Source organism: Adiantum capillus-veneris, chromosome 19 (assembly GCF_014529385.1).
Source record: "Adiantum capillus-veneris isolate H3 chromosome 19, ASM1452938v2, whole genome shotgun sequence".
In the NCBI taxonomy this organism is placed as follows: domain Eukaryota; kingdom Viridiplantae; phylum Streptophyta; class Polypodiopsida; order Polypodiales; family Pteridaceae; genus Adiantum; species Adiantum capillus-veneris.
The window spans coordinates 152652321-152675969 of NC_140949.1; the positions used below are offsets into that span (position 1 = coordinate 152652321).

General features: G+C 45.3%; 2 protein-coding genes and 1 pseudogene across 5 annotated transcripts in view; 1 reads left to right on the top strand and 2 right to left on the bottom strand.

The window, feature by feature from the left end:
• The window catches only part of LOC147435094 (uncharacterized protein At4g06598-like), a 59622-nt gene that overhangs the window by 12078 nt on the left and 23895 nt on the right, over positions 1-23649 (top strand). The gene's annotated exons all lie outside the window — the stretch shown is intronic.
• Positions 2438-4751, bottom strand: LOC147435095 (uncharacterized). Its single transcript, XM_086490090.1, has 5 exons — positions 4626-4751; positions 3924-4531; positions 3456-3822; positions 3114-3275; positions 2438-2984 (listed from the first exon to the last, which is right to left on the bottom strand). The coding sequence occupies exons 2-5, from the start codon at positions 4472-4474 to the stop codon at positions 2499-2501; spliced, it is 1566 nt and encodes a 521-aa protein (XP_086346216.1). The 5' UTR covers positions 4475-4531; positions 4626-4751; the 3' UTR covers positions 2438-2498.
• LOC147435096 (uncharacterized) lies at positions 4497-5938 on the bottom strand (annotated as a pseudogene).

Genomic DNA, 23649 nt, shown 5'->3' on the forward strand with positions numbered 1-23649 from the left:
AAAGCAGATGCGGTGGGCGAGTATCTTGTCACAATTTCACTTCCAGATTGTCCATGTGCAGGGACAGAAGAATTTGGTGGTAGATGCTTTGTCTCGGAAGCCGTTGGTTCTGGCTATTTCCGCGACTCATTATAGGAGCTTCGAGGATATGGTCGATCAGTATGCCATAGATACAATTTTGTAGACATTTTCACACGAATACGGGATGGGGAGACAATAGCGGGGTATTCCATTCGGGATGGCTACTTGATGAGGAAAACCATGTTGTGCGTTATACAGCCGTTGAGGGAAAAGGCTATGACCGAATGCCACTGTCCACCTTTTACGGGTTAGTGTGGCATTGCTACCACCTTGAAAGGGATAGAGAGATACTTTGTTGGCCGAGACTCAAGAAGGACGTGGACGAGTCTGTGCGCAGTTGATTGGTATGCCAGAAGGTCAAGTTTGACAAGCATAAAGCACAGGGATTGTTACAGCCTTTGTCCATACCCACCCGCCCTTGGGAAAGTATTGCAATGGATTTCATTTTTGATCTCCCGAGAACACAGAGTGGTCACGATGGTATCTGGACTGTTATTGACAGATTTAGCAAGCAGGCTCATTTCATTCCAGTGAAGAAAACAGTCAAGCCGGATCACTTAGCGAGACTGTTTGTGGCCTAGATCTTCAAATTACATGGCATGCCCAAGACGATTGTCTCCGACAGGGACCCCAGATTCACGAGTTTGTTTTGGAAGGCAATTTGGGAGAACATTGGCAATTTGGGAGAACATTGGCAGGCGGTTGCAGTTCTTGTCATCTTTCCACCCACAGACTGACGGGCAATCTGAGATTGCCAATTCAGTGGTTTTTGATTTATTGAAGTCTCACATCTTGGATCAGAAGACTCAAAGGGAAAAGCATCTACCTTTGGTGGAATTTGCCTACAGTAACACGATACACTCTTCGACGAGGAAGGCGCCATTTGAGATTATTGAAGGTGCTGTGAAGCTTCCACCCTTCCTAAGCACAAAAGATAAGATTTTTGAAGCCGATGAGTACACGCGTGACTTGGACACGGCTTTTGCCAAGGTCCGCAAGGCTTTGGAGAAATCTCAAGAAAGACAAAAAAAAGGAAGCAAATCGCCAGCGTCGCGATTTGAAGTTGAAGGAGAATGATTGGGTGCTCTTACGTTTTGAGAAGGCACGCTTGAGAAAGAAAAAGGGAAAGGAGAGGCTTTTTCCTAAGCTTGGTCTGAGATACTACGGACCTTTCCAGATCTCCGAAAAGATCAATGATGTCTCCTTCCGATTGAAACTGCCCGACACTTGGAGATTCACTATGCTTTTCATGTGAGTCTCGTGAAACCTTTTAAAGGTGATGTGCCTGAAGACGGGGTGCCTGATGAGCAACCCGAAGTGGAAGAAAACGAGAGATCCTTGTTCTTGAACAGATATTGGCACATAGGGACAGAAAGTATAAGGGTAAAGTGAGAAGGCGGTTCTTGGTTAAATTCAAGAACTATCCTGCATTGGATGCGAAGTGAATGGAGGAGGAGGACCTAGCAGATACTCCTCATATTGTGAAACTTTACCTTGAAGCTTTTGGTTTAGCATAGTCTACTTCAAATAGAACCCCAAATTCAGCTTGGCCGGTTATTTGGTGCAGTGGGTTTGCACAAGAGGGGAGTTACTCCGCTCCTTTGTCAAGAGATGCCTCGATTTTTGAATACTAGAGTCACTAATGTCTCTTTGAGCTTTAGGGATACTGAGAGTTGACAGTATTCTGTTGTATGACTTTATGATATGGAATTCCGAAAAATATGAAACTAATTTGTTCTCGACTTGTTTAAGTGCAGGAACTGATAGACGAAATGATTGCAGTATTTTGGTCTAAATGATCTCGATAGACATGGTTGCATTAGGGATTAGTCAATCGGGCATCTATGAGGTCCCGAGTGGATCTAGATGCGATTGCTAATTGCATTGCGGATAAATCATGGTCTAAGATCCGAATGAATGTTGAATGTGATTTGTCATGTGATGTCCTTTTATGTCAAGTGATGTCCTGTAATGTCATGTGATGTGATTGTGGATTTGGTACATGTGTTAGATGTGTGTTCCTAGTGCGTCGGTATCATAGTTGACACGTACGGTCACGTACGAAGACATGCGGTACTAATCGAACTAAAAAAAATTAGACGTACGTTGACGTAACGTACGATGCAAAAAAATAAATCATATATTTTTCAGAGCTTTTACTCTATTATGAGTAACTACTTAGTAAAAAGTACATAAAACTCAAAGGAGATGTCTCACAAGTAAGAACATTAAAGATTTGGCCATGGACATTGGAAACGGCAATGCTCGAAAAAAGATGATCATGATTGCATTTGATTTCATAATTCATTACATAAGTAGAGAGTCGAGGCTCGAGAGATACAAGTGACAAAAAGTAGTGACACAACTCATAGTCTCATGGCCCATGGGTACAAACTTTAAAGCATAAAGAGAGAGTTCTAAGTGCTCATATCGCTCTCATCACCGGAGTTGTGGTCCGAGCTTGAGCTAGAGCTAGCTGCATCATCCTCATCACTACTTGCATCAGATGCACTAGATGCAAGACCATAATCTCCCTCACTAAGGATGTTGCCCTCATCATCAAACTCTGGCTCTCTAGGATCCGCAGGTCTAGAAATGGACACATTCTCCAAAGTGGTGTCCGCCATAGTAGATCCGCTACCCGAGCCTCGCCGCACATAGGTCTTGGGTGTCCGTGCCGACGCTCTTCCACTCCCACGAGCAACCGAAGTGGAAGCTCCTCTACCTGTAGTTGCCAAAGCTCGCACAACCACCTTCTTGCGGGACCGTGTGCGAGAGACACGGCGATCAATCTCCTCCAACTCCAAGTAGAGGTCTCGAAATATTTGCTCCTTCTCTGGATCGCGATCTTTGTTGAGACTCTTAAGAGTCTCAATGGAGAGCTTGCATTCATCTACATTCACCTATTTGTCATTTACAACATGCAAGAAGATTAATGGAGTTAGCAATTTGGTATGCCAAAAATATGAGCACATGATACATCATACATGTGAAAGCATAAATAAAGAGTATGATGTAGCCAACTCAATTACCTGCCTAGCCATTGGCATCTCGTGCATGGACCTCAACATGCGTAAATTGGAGCGACAATAGATAAGCCGCTCCAATTGCTTCGTAGAAAGCTTGTTGCGGATCTTGGTGTGTATAAGAGAATACGCCGACCAATTCCGCTCACATGCACCCGATGAGCAATCCTAGAGCACATAGATGATAGAAGAGAGGCATGAGATTTGAATTGTGGGAATTTTCAATTGAGAGGTGACTTATGTGACATGTCACATGAATGATGAATGTCAAATGATGACATGATTGAGATTATAAATTTATAATTTATGGTATGGTATTATGTATAATTATTAATATATATGATATACCTGTCCAAGAACCCTCAATGCCACCCTTTGAAGGTGAGGCAATTGATAGCCAAAACATTCCCACCAAAAAAGAGGCTTCACTAACGAATCCCTCTTCCAACACACCGAGGAAGCGAATGCCGTGCCTCTTTGGTCTCCATAGTTGATGAGCTCTTGGAGAAACTCTCCATGGTGTTCTTCATTGAGTATCTTTGGAAGGTACTTGTCGCGCTCCTCTTGAAGTGCTTGATCCGCAAAGATTGATGGCTTTTTGAAAGCCGGATGCAAGAGGGCGGCAAAGCCATGGATTGGTCGCCTCATCCAATCCCACCGCTTTTTAACAAGGAAGAGAATGTCATCTCTCTTTGGAGAGTCCTCCAACACATCACTACAAAGAGAGAGAGAAAGATAGTCAAGCATGGAAGGGTAGAACCGTAGATAGAAAAAGACAACTTACAATGTACATAAATCATAAGGTGATATGTTTACCGTGAACCATCGGGTGCTCCATCAAGAATGGTGGATCTCTCAATCTCCTTGTAAGCCTCCTCCATGAAGTGGTAAAGGAGACCTATGGTAGACCCTTCCATGTCGGTCATCCGAAGCACCTTATACAATGGCAATACCACCATGACAAGACCCTTGACCTCTTGCCAAAACTCCTCCTTCAAGCAAAGCCGTTGGATGGCCTTTGCATCTTGTTGGGATGATTGGGTCTCTTCTTCAATCCATGCTTTGAACTCATCCGAGACCATTGTCTTTTGCAAGTTGGTTTGCACATCATAGAGGCGCTCAAGGAGGAGCCACATAGCGGCAAAGCGTGTTGCGGAAGGCTTCTTCAACTCCAAGCCGGAGTAAGTGCGATATATCGCAAGTACTCTCACCTTTTTGTTGATGAAGTTGACGATGGAGAGGGCTTGGGATAGAATGTCCTTTACCCAAGGTAGGTCGCCAATGTCCTCCAAGAGGAGGTCAATGCAATGTGATGCACATGGAGTCCATACTATGTGTGGATACTCCGCCTCTAGCTTTTTGGCCATGGAAGCACAATTGGAGGCATTGTCAGTGATTACTTGAATGACGTTGCTTGGACCGATCTACATATGGAGAAAGAAGGGAAAGTGAGAAGAGCCAAGGCAAAAGACAAAATTGAAAATAGTAGATACTTGAGAGTGGAATCAAAAATTTTACCTCTTTTATGGCTTGACGAATGTGGCGGTAAATGAAGGCACCCGTGACCTTTTTCCCCCTTGCTCCCGCATCAACCGCTCGCAAGAAGTAGGTGCCAAGAGGGCATGAGACAAGGATATTAATGATTCCCCTCTTCTTGCGGTCACTCTATCCATCGGTGAGAATAGAGCAACCATACTTTACCCATCCGGCACGCACGGGGTCAAGAGACTTGTCAATTCGTGCCCTCTCTTCATCAAGCTTTTTGGTGCGCATGTTATGGTATGACACTCCCGTCCACCCTTCACATGGACCAACCGCGGCAATAGCCTTCACCATGCGTTTCCAACAATCCGTGCGAAGAATATGAAAAGAGAGATTGCACTCAATGATGGTGCGTGCAATCTCTATCTCCGCTTGTCGTTGCCTCTCTTTGAGGAAAGACAATGGACCGGAAGTTCCACCCACCGTTTGTGCAAGAGTAGCTTGCTTTGGAGGCCGCCCACCATGACTTCTTTTGCTCTTCTTTGAGACGCTACCACCCTCGGTGGAGGCCATGGTAGCGCCGCCGGATGCAACGGACATTGATGGAGAAGCATCCTCTCCCGAATCGGAGAGATCATGGTCGGGCGGAACCACCTCCTCCGATGCCTTTGCAATCGCCTTGCGCGTCTTCAAGGGGAGATACTTTGCTTTGCACTCTTGGAGAATGTCGTCGGGGATATTCGGACAAGGACCCGCTTCCCCTCCCACCTTGGTCAAGTGGATGATAAGGCGGGTGGAGCTTGAGGTCATGGTCTTCGGGCAATATTTGCAATACCATTTGCAAACATTTTACTTGTTCTTCACCCTTTCAAAGTAGCGGCAATGCTTGTTGAAGGCTTCATGAAGAGCGGGCGGCATTATGGAGAGCTTGAGGGATGGGGAGTGATGAGAGAACTTTAGAGTAATGGAGAGCTTGAAGGAGGTGGATGGAGATGAAGGGAGCTTAAGGAATAATGGAGAGCTTGAAGGAGATGAAGAAAGCTTGAGCCTTGAAGGAACAATGGAGAGCTTGAAGGAGATGAAGGGAGCTTGAAGGAGTAATGGAGAGCTTGAAGACTTGATGGAGTGCCAAAGCTTGAAGCCTTGGCCCTTGATGAATGGAGAGAGCTTGAGGGAGCTTGAGTAGGGAAGGAGATGAATGAGAGAGCTTGAGGGATATATGGAGAAGAAGAGAGGGTGGGCAACCTTATATAGGTTTTGAGGAGAGAGGGAGAAGAGGGTTAAAGAGAGAGCATGCTTCAAAATTCAAATTCCATGTGCCATGGCCATAGCCCATGTGGCTTTGTGTGTGTGTGTGGTGTGTGTTGGGGGGGGGGGGGGGGGGGGATGGCACATTGGCTTATGATGCCCCAAGGGCCAAGGCTCCAAGGCCCCCAACGTTCAATTTTTAACGTTCAAAAACTGCCAGCACGTGGCGCTACAAAACGGCTGTAAAGACAGTCAAAAAAGTCCGCCAACGATCACTTTTTTTTGATCGGACGGAACGGACGGGACGGAAAGGACGGGACGTTCCGTTCGACGGACGTGGACAACCCTGGGACTCGGTATTAACAATCAGTGTCTGCTAAGACAGTTTATGGCCTTTGTCTGTTTTGCAGGCATAATCGAGGGCGACTACAATGCTTTCAAGAGGGGGGTATGTCACAAACTGGTGACGTGGCTGCCTAGTGCACATACAGACCCACCCCGGTTGGCATACCCGCGGAGAGCTCGGCTGAAAAATGCTGACGTGGCATGGTTGTACGGCAACCTCGAAAAACGCGGCGTATTTTTCGGAATAGCAGCCACGTGGCAAGCTGTACGCATGCGGGCTTTTTGCAGCGCTAATTATGGCAGCAGGGCAGAATTTTGAACTTGCTTTTGGCTACGCAAGTGCAAGAGAGAGAGAGAGAGCTTTTGCTTTATTTTACCACTAAGCCTTATGAGAGGAATATTGGAGATGCTTTAATTTTTAAAAGAGCTTTTGATTTTCAGCTTTTGGGGCTCTGCTTTTGGCATCCCTAAACTCTTTAAATAAGTGGACAGGCCTCCCACTCTAGAGAGCATCTGGACGCAGAGTGAGAGTGAGAGCCTCCCACTTCTTTGTACTTTGAGTTGTAGATTAATACAAAAAGAAATACCGAAAGGGCCGCCAGTCTTTGGGGCCAATGTCTCTAGGCACGGAACTCCGCCGGGCCAATGTCGAATAAATTGTGAACTGTGAACTGTTTAAAGTGAAGTCTTGTGGTGTCGCGGTAGATTCTCGACTTAGAGTGTCCAAGTCTGTTACATTCTTCTTCACCACCTCCATGCTCATCACCTTCACACAAAGTATCCATTCCGTTTCGGGTGATGACCATACACTAAGATCTTGGGTACTTAAGTTCTCGAGGAACTTTGGGTTCTGGTTCTTGGGTTCTCGAGGTTCTTGAGTTCTTGAGGTTCGAGGTTCTTGGGTTCTTTAGCTTGCAATCGGTGTTAGAGAAGGCTTTTCGCTTACACGAGCTTAACTCTTCCGTGTGGGCGCACCCCTTGGTGGCCTTGCGCTCAGACCAAAGTTGCTTTTTCCCACCTCACGTCGATTGGCCGGTTGCCAAGTGCACGGTCCGCTATCAATGAGTCAAAAGAGGAACTAGGGGAGGCCGGACAAGCCATTCTTTCTCGGGTTACTTGTCACTCTTCAAAAACACGATTAGGAATCGACACATCCAAGTGGACTTGGGTTACGAGGGACCGCAACAAGCAAAAAATTTTCTGTGGTTCTTTTCCTTGAGTGATACAGAACACTGCCAAAGCTTTGATACCAATGTAAGGTGCAACAGAAGTGAATGTTGAACTTTGCTCAAGACGAGTGCTCCGAACTATGCTCAAGGGTTCCTTTTACTTACGGAAGGGAGAGCCTTCCGTTCCTTTAGTGAGAGAGTGCAATGATCACAAACAAAGTGAATGACATTGTGAATGAAGGTGTTGAGAGAGAGAGAGAGAGAGAGAGAGAGAGAGAGAGAGAGAGAGAGAGAGAGAGAGAGAGAGAGAGAGAGAGAGATATCATTATCGTCCTCGGAGGTCAAATATGACCTATGGGACCAAAGTTACATGTGATGTAGTATGTGTATGGCTGGTGAGTGACTCTCGATGCTTCAAAATTGTAGTGATGAGAGTCGCAATGGAGAGCCCACACTTTGGCTGGGAGAGAGAGAGAGAGAGAGAGAGAGAGAGAGAGGAATACGACACCAGACGGTTCTCAAACCCTTCTCCAAGGGCCCCCCCTCTCTATGGTGAGATAGGTCGCACAAATCTGGTACAATGGTCTAGATGCGATGGACTTGCCGACCATGTTGACGATGAGGACGGGCTGAAATCTGAAAACGCTGACTTCCTGCTGAATTTTGACACTGTGTCGGCGAGGACGGCGATGGCAACGACGTGACCACTCTGCACTGAAAACGCAGATGCTGAAAACTGCGGACAGCGGGCTGAATCTGAAAACGCTGGCGGATCTGACGGTACGGCGAGGATTTGCTGCGGGCGAGGCTAAGGGCTGAATCTGCGGTGTCTAAGTGCTGAAAACTGAAAATGCCGATGCACTGGGGCTGATCTGACGTGCGAAACTGCAAAACGCTAGGCAAGGTGTGCAAATGAAAAACGCCAGGTGATTAGTAACAAAAACGTTGGGCTTGATCTGTAGCAGAAACGCTAGACTGAATCTGTAGCCAAAAATGCTATTTGCTCTGTTGGCTGGAAACGGTAGGCCTCCTGCCGGTCTTGCTGAGAAGGTGCACTGCAAGTTGTTGGAACTTCTTCTGCCTCTTCTGCCAGAAACTGCTAGCGCTAGCAAATTTGCCCTACTCAGTTTCCCAACAAAGTCACTTATTAAATAATAAGTGAAAAATGAATAATTAGGGAAAATGGGTTCTATGCACTGTAAAATGCTCATGATGAGTACTGAATGTCATGCTGATGATCATGCTGTGTGCACCCAGAGGATATGCAACTTGTCAGGATTGTGACTATGCTGCAGTATTACATCTGCTCCTAGTTGCAGATACGCAAAGTGCCATGCCAAGGAGAATCCCTACACTTGGATGGTCACGACTCTTCGCTCAAGAGACATGCCTCTTCGCCAAAAGCCACACTCCTTCGACGATTGGTCACACCCCTTCGCTCTACGGTTGCGACTCTTTGTCCAATGGTTGCAGCTCTTCGCCAAAAGTATCTTTACGTCTAAAGTCGCGTCTCTTCACCATGAGACGTGTCTTTTCATTTGTGTCTCTTCGTCTCCTATATAAGGAGACTATTGTACTCAGTTTTGAACAGTTCATTTAATCAATCAAACATCAGTGTTCTTGTCTTTTGAGTCTCAATTTGATCTTAAGTATGAAGTTTTAAGTCTTAATTATAGGATTGGCACCACTAATCCTCACAGTGGTATCAGAGCAAATTTTTTTCTTGGGACCCAAAGGTTGTGAGCCTCTCACCCTTGCCGCTACACTCTACCCCCTTCCCGGATTTGCATGGAATGAGAAGAAAGGTGGTGCATATACGTGTACGCGTTTGAGGTAACATGAATTTTTTTTGTTCCAATTCTATAAGTAAAGACAGTACAAAGATGTATGTGCGCGGCGTACACGGAGAACCTTGTGCGCCCTTTCATCGGGTTGCAGCTTTCGCCCCTCTATGCACGCACCCTTTCATGCTAAAGGGCATTGACCCGGCAAGCGGTCGCTTCATCTCCCTTGGATCGTACCGTTTCGCATACCGGTGTGTCTCTTCACGGGTGTAGCTCTCCCTTTGTTGGTGGCTGAATTCTCTTTGCTGACTGTTGCACATCAAAGAGCACCCCTTCGCGAAAGGGCACCAAGGAAAATCTATCTGCGGGTCTCTCTCTCTCTCTCTCTCTCTCTCTCTCTTTCGGTGGCTGAATACCATCGTTGGCTGCTACACATCAAAGGGGCGTGCCTCTTTCTGAAAGGGCACCATGAGAGGGCACCCTTAGTGTTAGTGGCACCCTTTCCCCCTGATGTTGTTCCAATTCTATAAGTAAAGACAGAACAAAGATGTATGTACAAAGATGTATGTGCGCGGCGTACACGGAGAACCTTGTGCGCCCTTTCATCGGGTTGCAGCTTTTCGCCCCTCTATGCACGCACCCTTTCATGCTAAAGGGCACTGACCCGGCAAGCGGTCGCTTCATCTCCCTTGGATCGTACCGTTTCGCATACCGGTGTGTCTCTTCACGGGTGTAGCTCTCCCTTTGTTGGTGGCTGAATTCTCTTTGCTGACTGTTGCACATCAAAGAGCACCCCTTCGCGAAAGGGCACCAAGGAAAATCTATCCGCACCATTGCCTCCATTCGTCTTAGCTCCCATTCTCTACGCTGCGAGACAGGACGTTGGGGCACTGGCGAGGAGTGTCATCGACTTTGCACCTTATGCCCTCGTCAAGTGCGAGAGAGTGAGTACCACACACTACTTGAGTGCTCAGCTTTTGACCACATTAGGTCCTCTTTTCCCCATATATTCAGCCATGAGCTCTCCCTACATACCTTCCTCTCCCAACCACGATGTGGACTCTCTATTGCGACGCTCATTTCAGCCATTTTTGAGCATCGAGAGTCACTTATGAACTCCACTCACACCACGTGACATGTTCATTTGGTCCCATAGGTCATATTTGACCTCCCAGGACGATAATAGAACTATCTATCTATCTATCTATCTATCTCTCTCTCTCTCTCTCTCTCTCTCTCTCTCTCTCTTTCGGCGGCTGAATACCATCGTTGGCTGTTACACATCGAAGGGGCGTGCCTCTCTCTGAAAGGGCACCATGAGAGGGCACCCTTAGTGTTAGTGGCACCCTTTCCCCCTGAGGGGTTTGCATATGGGTGTGCCCCTTCACTATGCTGGCGGCTGAAATTTGCGATGCTTGGCTGCTGTAATGCCCCTTCGCTGCCTTCTTCCATGCTGGAGTTTTGTGTTGCGCTAAATAGAACATTGCGTTGCATTATTTTTAATTTGCATGGCCTTTATTACTCAAGTTCCCCCCCCCCCCCCCCTCTCCAAAAAAAAATCAACCCCAAATTACCCAGTGTGAAAGGCCAACAACCTTTTATGTGACTTTAAAAAAACCACATGACTTAAAAAAAACCACAGAAGATCCCACGATTAAAAAAACCAGCACCCGGAATAGACATTTGCAACATATCAGCCCCCTTCTCCTCCTACAGAGCTGGCGTCTTGTCTCCTTGCGCATGGTATTATTCGACAATGTGTGCTTCATATCTCCTGCACACTCGGACGAGATTCCCAACGAAATCTTGTTGGAGAGTTGTCCTACACACGAGGTGGTCATCATTCCCAATTCTCCGACTCCAGAATCTGTTCCCGACCCAAAACCTATTTCTGCACCCGTTCGAGTTCCCTTCGAGGCGTAACCATGCCGACTTCTCAGGATGGAGAAAGTCAATCAGATGATGCCTTACTCTTATTAAGGAGCAGATGGCAGCAATTTCCACAAGCCTCACATCAATTCACACTCGCCTGGAGCAGTTGTAGATGCAAACCTCTGAATTGAAGAAAAATGAGGTTTTCCAACCCAAATTTTCTCACCCAAAGCATGGTTTCTCGGAGACAATTAGAGACAAAGTATTTTCATGCGAGCAAAAAGTCTCAGCAGGAATATTCTTGGAAATGCTATAGTTCTAAGCAACTAACTTCTTATCGGAATCATCAGCAACAAAAGTAGCAACATGAAGCTTCCAAAGGATCATCAGCGATATCAAGATGGGCTTACTTAATGGCACATATATATCTGACCCTAGTCGAATACTCGGTCGTGAATGCTGCGACGCTGGACAAGTTCCCCCTCGTGAGCCATGCCCTACATTTAAGTCTTTCTTGTCTGATGGTGGTACAGTTGAAGATTTATTGATCCTTTCCTTGTGCAAGAGGATCCTTCTAAGAGGCAACTCCCTCGACCTCCCGCTTCTCAATTGGAAGCCTTAATACCCGTTGAAACATTTAAAGATTCAAAAGATTCCGGTTCTTGTGTGACAATGGACAAGCACAAAACTCCTTCTTTGGTCGTGATCCAGGCAAAAAAACTCGCCTCGTCACCGCCCTTGCAGAATAAAGTCTCTCTCTCTGAACATATACTAGATGCTATGGCGAATGATAATTTTTTAAACTTGAAGATACCAATCCTTACCTTCAATGGTGCCATACCCTACATTTAAGTCTTTCTTGTCTGATGGTGGTACTGTAACAGACTTGGACACTCCAAGTCGAGAATCAACCGGGACAGCACCAAATAACCACTTCAAAACAAGTCACAGATCACAATAGATGTACACTGGCCCGGCGGAGTTCCGTGCCTAGAGATATTGGCCCCAAAGACTGGAGCCCCTTTCGGTATTTCTTTTTATATTAATCAAATCAAAGTACAAGAGAGTGGCTATTCACTCTCAGACTCTGCGACCAGATGCCTTGAGAAGTGAGGCCCTCACCACTAATTTAAAGGTTACAAGGGATGCCCAAAAGCAGAGCCCCAAAAGCTTCAAATCAAAAGCAATTGCTCTCTCTCTCTCACAGAGGGTCAAAACTTGAAAGCAAAAGCATTCTCTCTCTCTTTCTCATATTGTAGAGAAAAAGCAAAATTTGCGTTGCTCGTCATTTTCAAAAAAAATAAAAATAAAAATAAAATTTAATAGCCTCTGTGATTTTTGGAAATTTAGTTTTTTTGGTAAAAATTAGGGTTTGCAGGAATTTTAGGGTTTCTGTTGTCCGCCACGTCATCACTTTGTGACATACCCCCCTCTTGAAAGCATTCTAATCGACCGCGATTACGCCTGCAAAACCGACAAAGCCATAAACCGTCTTAGCAGACACTGACTGTTAGTACCTATGTACTAGGAACACACATCTAGCACATGTACAAAATCGACAGTCACATCACATGACATCACAGGACGTCACCAGACATCACATGACATCACATGACATTCAACATTCATTCGGATCTTAGACCATGATTTATCGGCAATGTAGTTAGCAATCACATCTAGGTCCAATCAGGACCCCATCGATGTCCGATTGACTAACCCCTATTGCAACCATGTCTATTCGAGATCAATCAGACCAAAATGCTGCAGTCATTTCGTCTATCAGTTCCTGCACTCACAAGAAGTCAAGAACAAATCAGTATCATAATCAGGAATTCCATTTCATAAAGTCATCCAACAGAATACTGTCAGCTCTCAGTATCCCTGAAGCTCAAACAGACATCAGTGACTTTAGTATCAAAATCGAGGTATCTGTTTGACAAAGGAGTGGAGTAACTCCCCTCTTGTGCATCCCACTGCAGCAGATCTCCGGCCAAGCTGAATTTTGGGTTCCGTTTGGAGTAGACTATGCTAAACCAAAGCATTGAGGTAAAGTTTCACAATCCGAGGAGTATCTGCTAGGTCCTCCTCCTCCATCCACTTCGCATCAAATGCAGGAAAGTTCTTGAACTTAACCAAGAACCGCCTTCGGACTTTACCTTTCTTCGTATCATTATGTGCCAAAATCTTTTCAGGAACAAGGATCTCCTCATTTTCTTCCACTTCGGGTTGCTCATCAGGCTCCCCATCATCAAGCACATCACCCTTAACAGGTTTCAAGAAACTCACATGCAATGCATTGTGAATCCTCCAAGTATCTGGCAGTTTCAATCGGAAGGAGACATCATTTATCTTTTCAGTAATCTGGAAAGGTCCGTAGTATCGCATACTAAGCTTTGGAAAAAGTCTCTCCTTTCCCTTTTTCTTTCGTAGGCGTGCCTCCTCAAAACGTAAGAGCACCCAATAATCCTCCTTCAATTTCAAGTCGCGACGATGGCGATCCGCTGCCTTTTTGTGTCGTTCTTGAGGCTCCTGCAAAGTCTCGCGAACCTTGGCAAAAGCCGTATCCAAATCTCGCGAATATTCATCCGCTTCAAATATCTAATCTTTCGTGCTCAGGAAGGATGGAACCTTCGCAGCACTTTCAACAATCTCACATGGCGTCTTCCCCGTCGAAGAGTGTATCGTGTTACTGTAGGCAAATTCCACCAAAGGTAAGTTCTTTTCCCATTGAGTCTTCTGATCCGAGATACAAGACTTCAATAAATCTAAAATCACTGAATTGGCAATCTCAAATTGCCCGTCAGTCTGCAAGTGGAACGATGACGAGAGCTGCAACCGCGTGCCAACGTTCTCCCAAATTGCCTTCCAAAACAAACTCATAAATCTGGGGTCTCTGTCGGAGACAATCGTCTCAGACGTGCCATGTAATCGGAAAATCATCGTGATCTTTCTGTGTTCTCGGGAGATCAAAACTGAAATCCATTGCAATACTTTTCCAGGGGTGGGTGGGTATGGGTAAAGGCTGTAACAATCCCTCTGCCTTATGCTTGTCAAACTTGACCTTCTGGCATACCAAGCAACTGCGCACAAACTCTTCCACATCCTTTTTGAGTCTCGGCCCAAAGAAGTATCTCTCTACCCCCTTCATGGTGGTAGCAATGCCGCGGTGACCAGTAAAAGGTGGACAGTGGCATTCAATCATAATCTTATCCCTCAACGGCTGTGTAATGCACAACATAGTCTTTTTCATCAAGTAGCCTTCCCGAAGGGAGTATCCAGCTACTGTCTCCCCATCCCGTATCCATGTGAAAATATCTGCAAAATTTGTACCTGTGGCATACTGATCGACCATATCCTCGAAGCTTCTATGATGTATCGCGGAAACAACCAGAACCAACGGTTTCTGAGACAAAGCATCTCCCACCACATTCTTCTGTCCCTGCACATGGACAATCTGGAAGTGGAACTGTGACAAGATGTTCGCCCACCGCATCTGCTTTTCCGAAAGCTGCTTCTCTGAGAAGTAGTGCAAACTCTGATGGTCTGTAAAGACATTAAAATCCGCTCCGAGTAGGTAATGCCGCCACTGAGTAAGAGCATGGATAACCGCCAAAAGCTCTTTCTCATAGATTTGTGATGTCATCTCCGGCCTAGAGAACAAACGGCTCTCGTAAGCTATGACATGGCCTTCTTGCATCAAGACCGCACCCAGACTACGACCACAAGCATCACAATATACTTCAAATGACTTCTGTAAGTCCGGCAAAGTCAAAATAGGTCCCGTAGTCAATTTCTCTTTCAATGTCCGAAAGGCAATCACCTCTGTGGGTCCCCACGAAAAAGGTACTCCTTTCTGTGTCAAGGTATGTAAAGGGGAAGCAACCTCTGCAAACTTTCGTATGAACCGCCTGTAGTACGAAGACAGTTCCAAGAAGCTTCTAACTTCATGGACATTCCTCAAATCGGGCCAATCACGGATAGTCTCTATCTTGGCCGGGTGCATTTGCACTCCTGCTGCTGACACAATGTGTCCCAAAAAGTGTATCTCTGGTAGGAAAAATTCACTTTTCGTTGCATTAATCACTAACGTGTGATCTCGTAATGCCTGAAAGACTTGAAGCAGATGATCTCTGTCTTCTGCCTCATTCATGGAGAAAACAATGATGTCGTCAAAGAAAGTGCCAACAAATAGCCTATACCCTCGAAAAAATCATGTCCGTCATCCGGTTAAATGTCGCAGGAATATTGATTAAGCCAAAAGGCATCACCAAAAACTCAAATAACCGAAAAGTCGTCCGAAAAACTGTCTTGTAGACGTCTCCCGGCACTATCCTGATCTGATGATATCCACTCTTCAAGTCAATCTTGCTAAAGCACGAGGATCCTTGTAACCTGTCGAGTATATCATCGATCCTAGGAATCGGAAATGTGTTCTTGATGGTGATTTCGTTGAGAGTGCTATAATCGATGCACATTCTCCAAGATCCGTCTTTCTTCAAAACCAACAACACTTGAGAGCAATACGGTGAAGTACTAGGCTGGACAAGACCCTTTTCCAAGAATCTTTCACTTGGTTCATAATCTTTTCATTCTGTACTCGGCGCACACGGTAAGGTGGCCGGTTCGGTTGCGTGCTTCCAAGTATCAGATCAATGGTTTCATCTTCAGGGCCTCTGAAAAGCAATCGGCATGAGTGTGGAGAAAAATCTTGGCGTTCTTTTGATCAGGTCAAAACATATTCAACCTTTATCCAGCGTTCAGTTCTCTCCCAAAAGAATGAGTAAGAAACTGAAGTTCATCAAGTACAATCTCTAAGCCCTTCATTTATCAAAGTCGCTTTCTCAGCCCGGTAGTCAACCACGGCGTAGTTCTTGTGGTACCAAGGGATCCCGAGTAGAACGTCACTCGCGTGCCCTGAACACCCCTGTCATTGCAAACGAAGTTTGCCAATGCTCGGTGTAATGGCAACATCCCATCCGGGTGCTAGTCGAACTACCTCCGCCTGTGGCGTCAGTCTGTCGGGCGTAATTCCAAATCGAGCCGGCAATTCCAAGTGAAAAGAAGTTGGCCTTGGCTCCTTCAAAAGAGCTTCCTGATCCTTCACTTTGTCCCAAAAGTGGCAAAGTTTGTACTTTCATTCATTAGATTCGGTGCAGGTCCCACGCCATGTGGTACCAGTTCTGCTTTTCTATCTGCCTTTTCTGCCACATTCCTCAGTTGCTCTCGAACTCTCAGGCCTGTCGTCGTCTTTATCATTCTGTTCTTTCTGTGCCTTTTTAGGACACTTCGCGGAGATATGTCCATGTTCCCCGCATTCAAAGCACTTCCCCTCTCTGATGAAGCGAGCTCTCTCCTCGGGAGTAAGCTTGGGTCGTGCATCTTTTTCTCTGGGTTGCTCTTTTTTCTTTCTACTTTCATTCCCAAAAGTTTGTTCGGCTCGTTGTGTCATGGCCTTATCTTTGGGGTAGGTCAAACTGCCAGAGTGAATGGCAAAGCCCCGCTTCGCATGACTCATCAACTCCTAAATAGAAGCTGACTTCTATTCCAAGCAGTGATCTCGGATCTCTGTAGGTAGACCCAAGGTAAACCGTTCAATCTGTTCTCTGAACAAGATCTTCTTGAATGAAGAGGCGAGTAGAAAGAGCTCCAGAATCTTTCACAGTAAGTATTTACTGTATCGCTCTTGGTCATCCGAAGATGGTTCCAAGCAGCTCGTATATCTCGTTCAAACTCTTGCGTCAACCAAGAAGAAATAAAAAGCCTCTTAAATTTTAGCCATGTAACTGGCGCAGTCTTGTTTAAAAGAAGCGTGGACCACCAAGTACGAGCATTCCCCTTAAAGTAAGAGGCAGCTCTCCGAATCTTGGAGTGCTCTGAATAGCGTCCTCCCGTGAAAGCAATGTCAAACTGCTGTATAAAAGACAAAGCCTTCGAAGCATCTGAGTATCCTGAAAAGTATCAAACTTGATCGAGTGGCCACCTTCCTTAAACTCTCGGACTTTCTTGCTTTTATCTTCGAGAAAGTCAAACTGGTTAGCTTTGTAAAAAAAAATTCTTCTTGTTCGCATAAAACTTTCCGTGATCAGAATCTGAGTCCTCAGTAAAACTGTCAGTCTCTGGGCGAGATGTAGCCTTCTTTGCCTTTTTCTTGCCCTTTCCGAAGCTTTGTTTCTTTCTTCGCTTTTTTACCTTTTCTGCCTTCTTCGCTCGAATCTGAAGAGCTAGAAGAACTGTCAGAAGAAGAAGAAGAACTGGGTACTCCTTCAAATCGAACACGCTTCTTCTATTTCTTTGCCTTGTCAAAAGCCGACTGACGACCCAAATAACCTGGAAAGTCAGTGCTTTTCTTCTGCTTTTTGCCGAACTTTTTGGCTTTCTTTTGCGCGTCAAAAAGCTGAGCAATCCGTGCATCAACCATGTTCTCCAGTTCCTTCTCCGTATATTTTCTTGGAGGCAGAAGGTTTCTTGAGAGCGGGTTTCAGGAGTGGTGTTGTGGTTCTCTGCCACTCCATCTGTACCTCTTCCAAAGAGGTCTGGGTCACATATTTTGCCATCTTCGGGTCCTTGGCGAAATTGAGCATCATCTTTGTTGCATCGCCAATCAATCGACGACGCTCCATCTCTCTTTGCTCCGCCTGAGTAGGCCGAGGCCTCTGTCTGAATCTTCGTTGTGATCCCAGCCCGCATCTCCAGACGCAGAGGGAGTCGACTGATCCTTGCGTGAAGCCATAGGTGCCGCGGAAAGAAAATTTGGGGATCGGATTTCCTGTAGAAGAGAAATCGGCCGTGCTCTGATACCACTGTAACAAACTTTGACACTCCAAGTCAAGAATCAACCGCGACAGCACCAAATAACCACTTCAAAACAAGTCACAGATCACAATAGATGTACACTAGCCCGGCGGAGTTCCGTGCCTAGAGATATTGGCCCCAAAGATTGGCGCTCCTTTCGGTATTTCTTTTTATATTAATCAAATCAAAGTACAAGAGAGTGGCTAGGGTTTCACTCTCAGACTCTGCGTCCAGATGCCTTGAGAAGTGAGGCCCTCACCACTAATTTAAAGGTTACAAGGGATGCCCAAAAGCAGAGTCCCAAAAGCTTCAAATCAAAAGCAATTGCTCTCTCTCTCTCTCTCACAGAGAGTCAAAACTTGAAAGCAAAAGCATTCTCTCTCTTTCTCATATTGTAGAGAAAAAGCAAAATTTGCGTCGCTCATCATTTTCCTTTTTTATATATATATATATATCTATATTTTAATAGCCTCCGCGATTTCCGGAAGTTAGGGTTTTTTGGCAAAAATTAGGGTTTGTAAGAATTTTAGGGTTTCTGGCATAAATTAGGGTTTCTGCTGTCCACCACGTCATCACTTTGTGACAAGTACAATTGAAGATTTATTGATCCTTTCCTTGTGCAAGAGGATCTTTCTAAGAGGCAACAACTTTCTCGACCTCCCGCTTCTCAATTGGAAGCCTTCATACCTGCTGAAACAATTAAAGATTCAAAAGATTCCGGTTCTTGTGTTACAATGGACAAGCACAAAACCACTTCTTTGGCCGTGATCCAAGAAAAAAAATCGCCTCGTCACCGCCCTTGCAGAATAAAGTCTCTCTCTCTCTCAACATATACCAGATGCTATGGTGAATGATAATTTTTTAAACTTGAAGATACCAGTCCTTACCTTCAATGGTGCAAAGGATAAAACAGATGCAGAATCTTGCAGCACGACTTCAATTGTTGGAATTGAATCTTTGGACAACTTGTTTCAGAGATAAAATTTTGCTGATGGATATACCTTCAATAAGCCAAGAACTTGAAGGTAAAGTTTCACAATCTGAGGAGTATCTGCTAGGTCCTCCTCCTCCATCCACTTCGCATCCAATGCAAGATAGTTCTTGAATTTAACCAAGAACCGCCTTCTCACTTTACCCTTATACTTTCTGTCCCTATGTGCCAATATCTGTTCAAGAACAAGGATCTCTCGTTTTCTTCCACTTCGGGTTGCTCATCAGGCACCCCGTCTTCAGGCACATCACCTTTAAAAGGTTTCACGAGACTCACATGAAAAGCATAGTGAATCTCCAAGTGTCGGGCAGTTTCAATCGGAAGGAGACATCATTGATCTTTTCGGAGATCTGGAAAGGTCCGTAGTATCTCAGACCAAGCTTAGGAAAAAGCCTCTCCTTTCCCTTTTTCTTTCTCAAGCATGCCTTCTCAAAACGTAAGAGCACCCAATCATTCTCCTTCAACTTCAAATCGCGACGCTGGCGATTTGCTTCCTTTTTTTTGTCTTTCCTGAGATTTCTCCAAAGCCTTGCGGACCTTGGAAAAAGCCGTGTCCAAGTCGCGCGTGTACTCATCGGCTTCAAAAATCTTATCTTTTGTGCTTAGGAAGGGTGGAAGCTTCACAACACCTTCAATAATCTCAAATGGCGCCTTCCTTGTTGAAGAGTGTATCGTGTTACTGTAGGCAAATTCCACCAAAGGTAGATGCTTTTCCCATTGAGTCTTCTGATCCAAGATGTGAGACTTCAATAAATCAAAAACCACTGAATTGGCAATCTCAGATTGCCTGTCAGTTTGTGGGTGGAAAGATGACGAGAACTGCAACCGCCTGCCAATGTTCTCCCAAATTGCCTTCCAAAACAAACTCGTGAATCTGGTGTCCCTGTCGGAGACAATCGTCTTGGGCATGCCATGTAATTTGAAGATCTAGGCCACAAACAGTCTCGCTAAGTGATCCGGCTTGACTGTTTTCTTCACTGGAATGAAATGAGCCTGCTTGCTAAATCTGTCAATAACAGTCCAGATACCATCGTGACCACTCTTTGTTCTCGGGAGATCAAAAATGAAATCCATTGCAATACTTTCCCAGGGGCGGGTGGGTATGGACAAAGGCTGTAACAATCCCTGTGCTTTATGCCTGTCAAACTTGACCTTTTGGCATACCAATCAACTGCGCACAGACTCGTCCACGTCCTTCTTGAGTCTCGGCCAACAAAGTATCTCTCTATCCCTTTCAAGGTGGTAGCAATGCCACACTAACCCGTAAAAGGTGGACAGTGGAATTCGGTTATAGCCTTTTCCCTCAACGGCTGTATAACGCACAACATGGTTTTCCTCATCAAGTAGCCATCCCGAATGGAATACCCCGCTATTGTCTCCCCATCCTGTATCCGTGTGAAAATGTCTGCAAAATTTGTATCCGTGGCATATTGATCGACCATATCCTCGAAGCACCTATGGTGTATCGCGGAAATAGCCAGAACCAACAATTTTCGAGACAAAGCATTTGCCACCAAATTCTTGTGTCCCTGAACATGGACAATCTGGAAGTGAAACTGTGACAAGATGTTCGCCCACCGCATGTGCTTTTACGAAAGCTGCTTTTGTAACAAGAAGTAGCGTAAACTCTGAATCTGTGCTCTCAATTCCGGCCTTGAGAATAATCGGCTCTCGTAAGCAATGACATGGCCTTCTTGCACTAAGACCGCACCCATACTACGACCACAAGCATCACAATATACTTCAAATGACTTCGGCAAGTCCGGCAAAGTCAAAACTGGTCCCGTAGTCAATTTCTCTTTCAATGTTTGAAAGGCAGTCACCTCTGTGGGTCCCCACGAGAAAGGGACTCCTTTTTGTGTCAAGATATGCAAAGGGGAAGCAACCTCTGCAAACTTTCTAATGAACCGCCTGTAGTACGAACACAATTCTAAAGAGCTTCTAACTTCATGGACATTCTTCAAATCGGGCCAATCACGGATAGTCTCTATCTTGGCCGAATCCATATACACTCCTGCTGTTGACATAATTAGTCCCAAAAAGTGTATTGCTGGTAGGAAAAATTCACTTTTCTTCGGATTAATCACTAACTTGTGATCTCATAATGCCTGGGAGACTTGAAGCAGATGTTCTCTATGTTCTGTCTCATCCTTGGAGAAAATAATGATGTCGTCAAAGAAAGTGCCAACAAATAGTCTATGCTCTGGAAAAATCTTGTCCATCCGATCGGAGGAGCATTGGTTAAGCCAAAAGGCATCACCAAAAACTCAAATAACCCAAAAGTCGTTCGAAAGGCTGTGTTGTAGATGTCTCCCTGCGCGATTCAGATATGATGATATCCACTTTTCGAGTCGATCCTGCTAAAGCACGAGGATCCTTGAAGTCAGTCAAATATATCATCGATTCTAGGAATCGGAAATCTGTTCTTGATGGTGATTTTGTTGAGAGCTGTATAGTCGATGCACAGTCTCCAAGATCTGAGGATCCTGTCGGTCAAGTATATCATCGATTCTAGGAATCAGAAATCTGTTCTTGATGGTGATTTTGTTGAGAGCTCTATAGTCGATGCACAGTCTCCAAGATCTGTCTTTCTTCAAAACCAACAACATTGGAGAGTAGTACGATGAAGTACTAGGCTGGACAAGACCCTTTTCCAAGAGGTCTTTCACTTGGTTCATAATCTCTGCGTTTTGGGTTCGGCTCACACAGTAGGTGGCCGGTTCGGTGGTGTGCTTCCAGGTATCAGATCAATGGTATGATCTTCACGACGAGCAAGTGGTAACTCGCCTGGCAGGCCCTCTGAGAAGCAATCGGCATGAGAGTGGAGAAAATCTTGGCGTTCTTTATCAAGTTCAGAGATATTTGTCCTATCCTCATCACTCAACTCTTTCAAAAAGATCGAGTAAACAAACAGACTGGATTTCATTAGTTTAAAAATGGCCGAAGCCGATACAATAGGGACAGACTTGCCCTTAAGTTTTACATCGAGTACAATGGTTTTGCCCTTCTCTGTGGTCAATGTCGCTTTCCTCGCCCGATAGTCAACCACGGCGTTGTTCTTGTGTTACCAGGGAATTCCCAAGAGGACATCACAACCTTTTAAAGGCATTATGTAGAAGTCCTCATGTCCCAAATACCCCTGATAATGCAATAGAAGTTTGCCAATGACATGTGTAATGGCTACGTCCCTGCCGAGTGCCGCTAGAACTGCCTCTGCAAGTGGTCCCATCCGGTCGGGTGTGATCTCGAGCCGCGCCGCCAAATTGGTATAAAAATTCTTCTTCTTTGCGTAAAAGCTGCTGTCATCAGAGTCCGAACTATCTGAAGACGAGTCCTCTGTAAAATTGTCAACCACGGGGCGAGATTTAGGCTTCTTTGCCTTTTTCTTGTCCTTTTCGAAGCTTTGCTTTTTGCTTCGCTTTTTGCCTTTTCTGTCTTCTTTGCATGAATTGGAGGAGCTAGAAGAACTGTCAGAAGAAGAAGAAGAAGAAGAAGAATTGGGCACTTCAAATCGAACACGCTTCTTCTGCTTTCTTGTTGATTCAAAAGTAGACTGACGACCCAAATAATCCGGGAAGTCAGCGCCTTTCTTCTGCTTTTTGTCGTGCTTTTTAGCTTTGTTGTGCGCGTCAAAAAGCTGAGCAATTCGTGCATCAACCACCTCTTCTAATTCTTGCTTTGTGTACATCCTGGGAGTAGGAGGTTTCTTGAGAGCCGGCTTGAGGGGTGGCTTTGTGGTATGCCACCACTATGTGTGCACCTCATCGAAAGAAGTCTGGCTCATATATTTTGCAAATTTTGGGTCCTTCGCAAAATTAAGCATCATCTTTGTTGCATCGCCGATCAATTGTCGACGCTCCATCTCTTCGAGCTCCGCCTGAGTAGTCAGAGGCAGGCCATACTTCTCGCGTGAATCGTCGGTATGATCTCTTTTTGCATCTCCGGATGTAGAGGAAGTTGACTGATCTCTGCCTGAAGCCATAAGTGCCGCGTATAAAGGATCGGATTTCCTGTAGAAGAGAAATCGGCAGTGCTTTGATACCACTATAACTGAATTGGACACTCCATGTCGAGAATCTACGGTGACACCACAAACAATCACTTCAAAACAGTTCACAATTGATTTGACACTGGCCCGGCGGAGTTCCGTGCCTAGAGATATTGGCCCCAAAGACTGGTGTCCCTTTCGGTATTTCTTTTTGTATTAATCTGTGTTCAAAGTGCAAGAGTGTAGGCTGGCGCTCACTCTTAGACTCTGCGTCCAGATGCTCTGAGAAGTGAGAGCCCAAACTACTTATTTAAAGAGTTTACAAGGGATGCTAAAAGCAGAGCCCAAAAGCTGAAAATCTAAAGATTTTAAAATAAAGCACCTTCAATGTTTTTCTCACAAGCCATTAGGGAAATTAAAATAAAGCAAAAGCTTTCCCTCTCTCGCAACTTGCGTGGCCAAAAACAAAGCAAAAACTGTCGTTGCTTTTCTTTTCTTGCTACTGCAATTTCTGTCGCAAAACACAAGTGTTCGTACAGCCTACCACGTGTCAGTAATTCCGCGATTTCCGGGGCTTGCCACGTTAGCATTTCGATGTAATTTTTTGCAACAGCAGCCACGTCACCGAGTTGTGACACAGCCAAGCCCAATAACTGATTTTTTTTTTTCTATCATTTCTAAGGAAAGAGGTAGACACTGGCTAGGAGAGTCTCCTAAGCTAAGACCCCTCTATTAGCACAATGGAAGAGAAGGGGCTTGGGAAGTTTAACGGGGAGGGCTTTCATACTTGGCAAAGCAAGTTGAAAGGCTACTTAATGAAAGAGCAATTGTGGGGTATAGTCAAACCAACGCTTGTAACAGACTTGGACAC

Excerpts from the sequence above, each read along its gene's own strand:
- LOC147435095 (XM_086490090.1), bottom strand. The coding sequence starts at position 4,474 with ATGGCCAAAAAGCTAGAGGCGGAGTATCCACACATAGTATGGACTCCA. Across the intron at positions 3,276-3,455 it reads CATTGAGGGTTCTTGGACAG|GATTGCTCATCGGGTGCATG; the intron begins GTATATCATATA and ends TATGTGCTCTAG. Across the intron at positions 2,985-3,113 it reads AGATGCCAATGGCTAGGCAG|GTGAATGTAGATGAATGCAA; the intron begins GTAATTGAGTTG and ends AATGACAAATAG.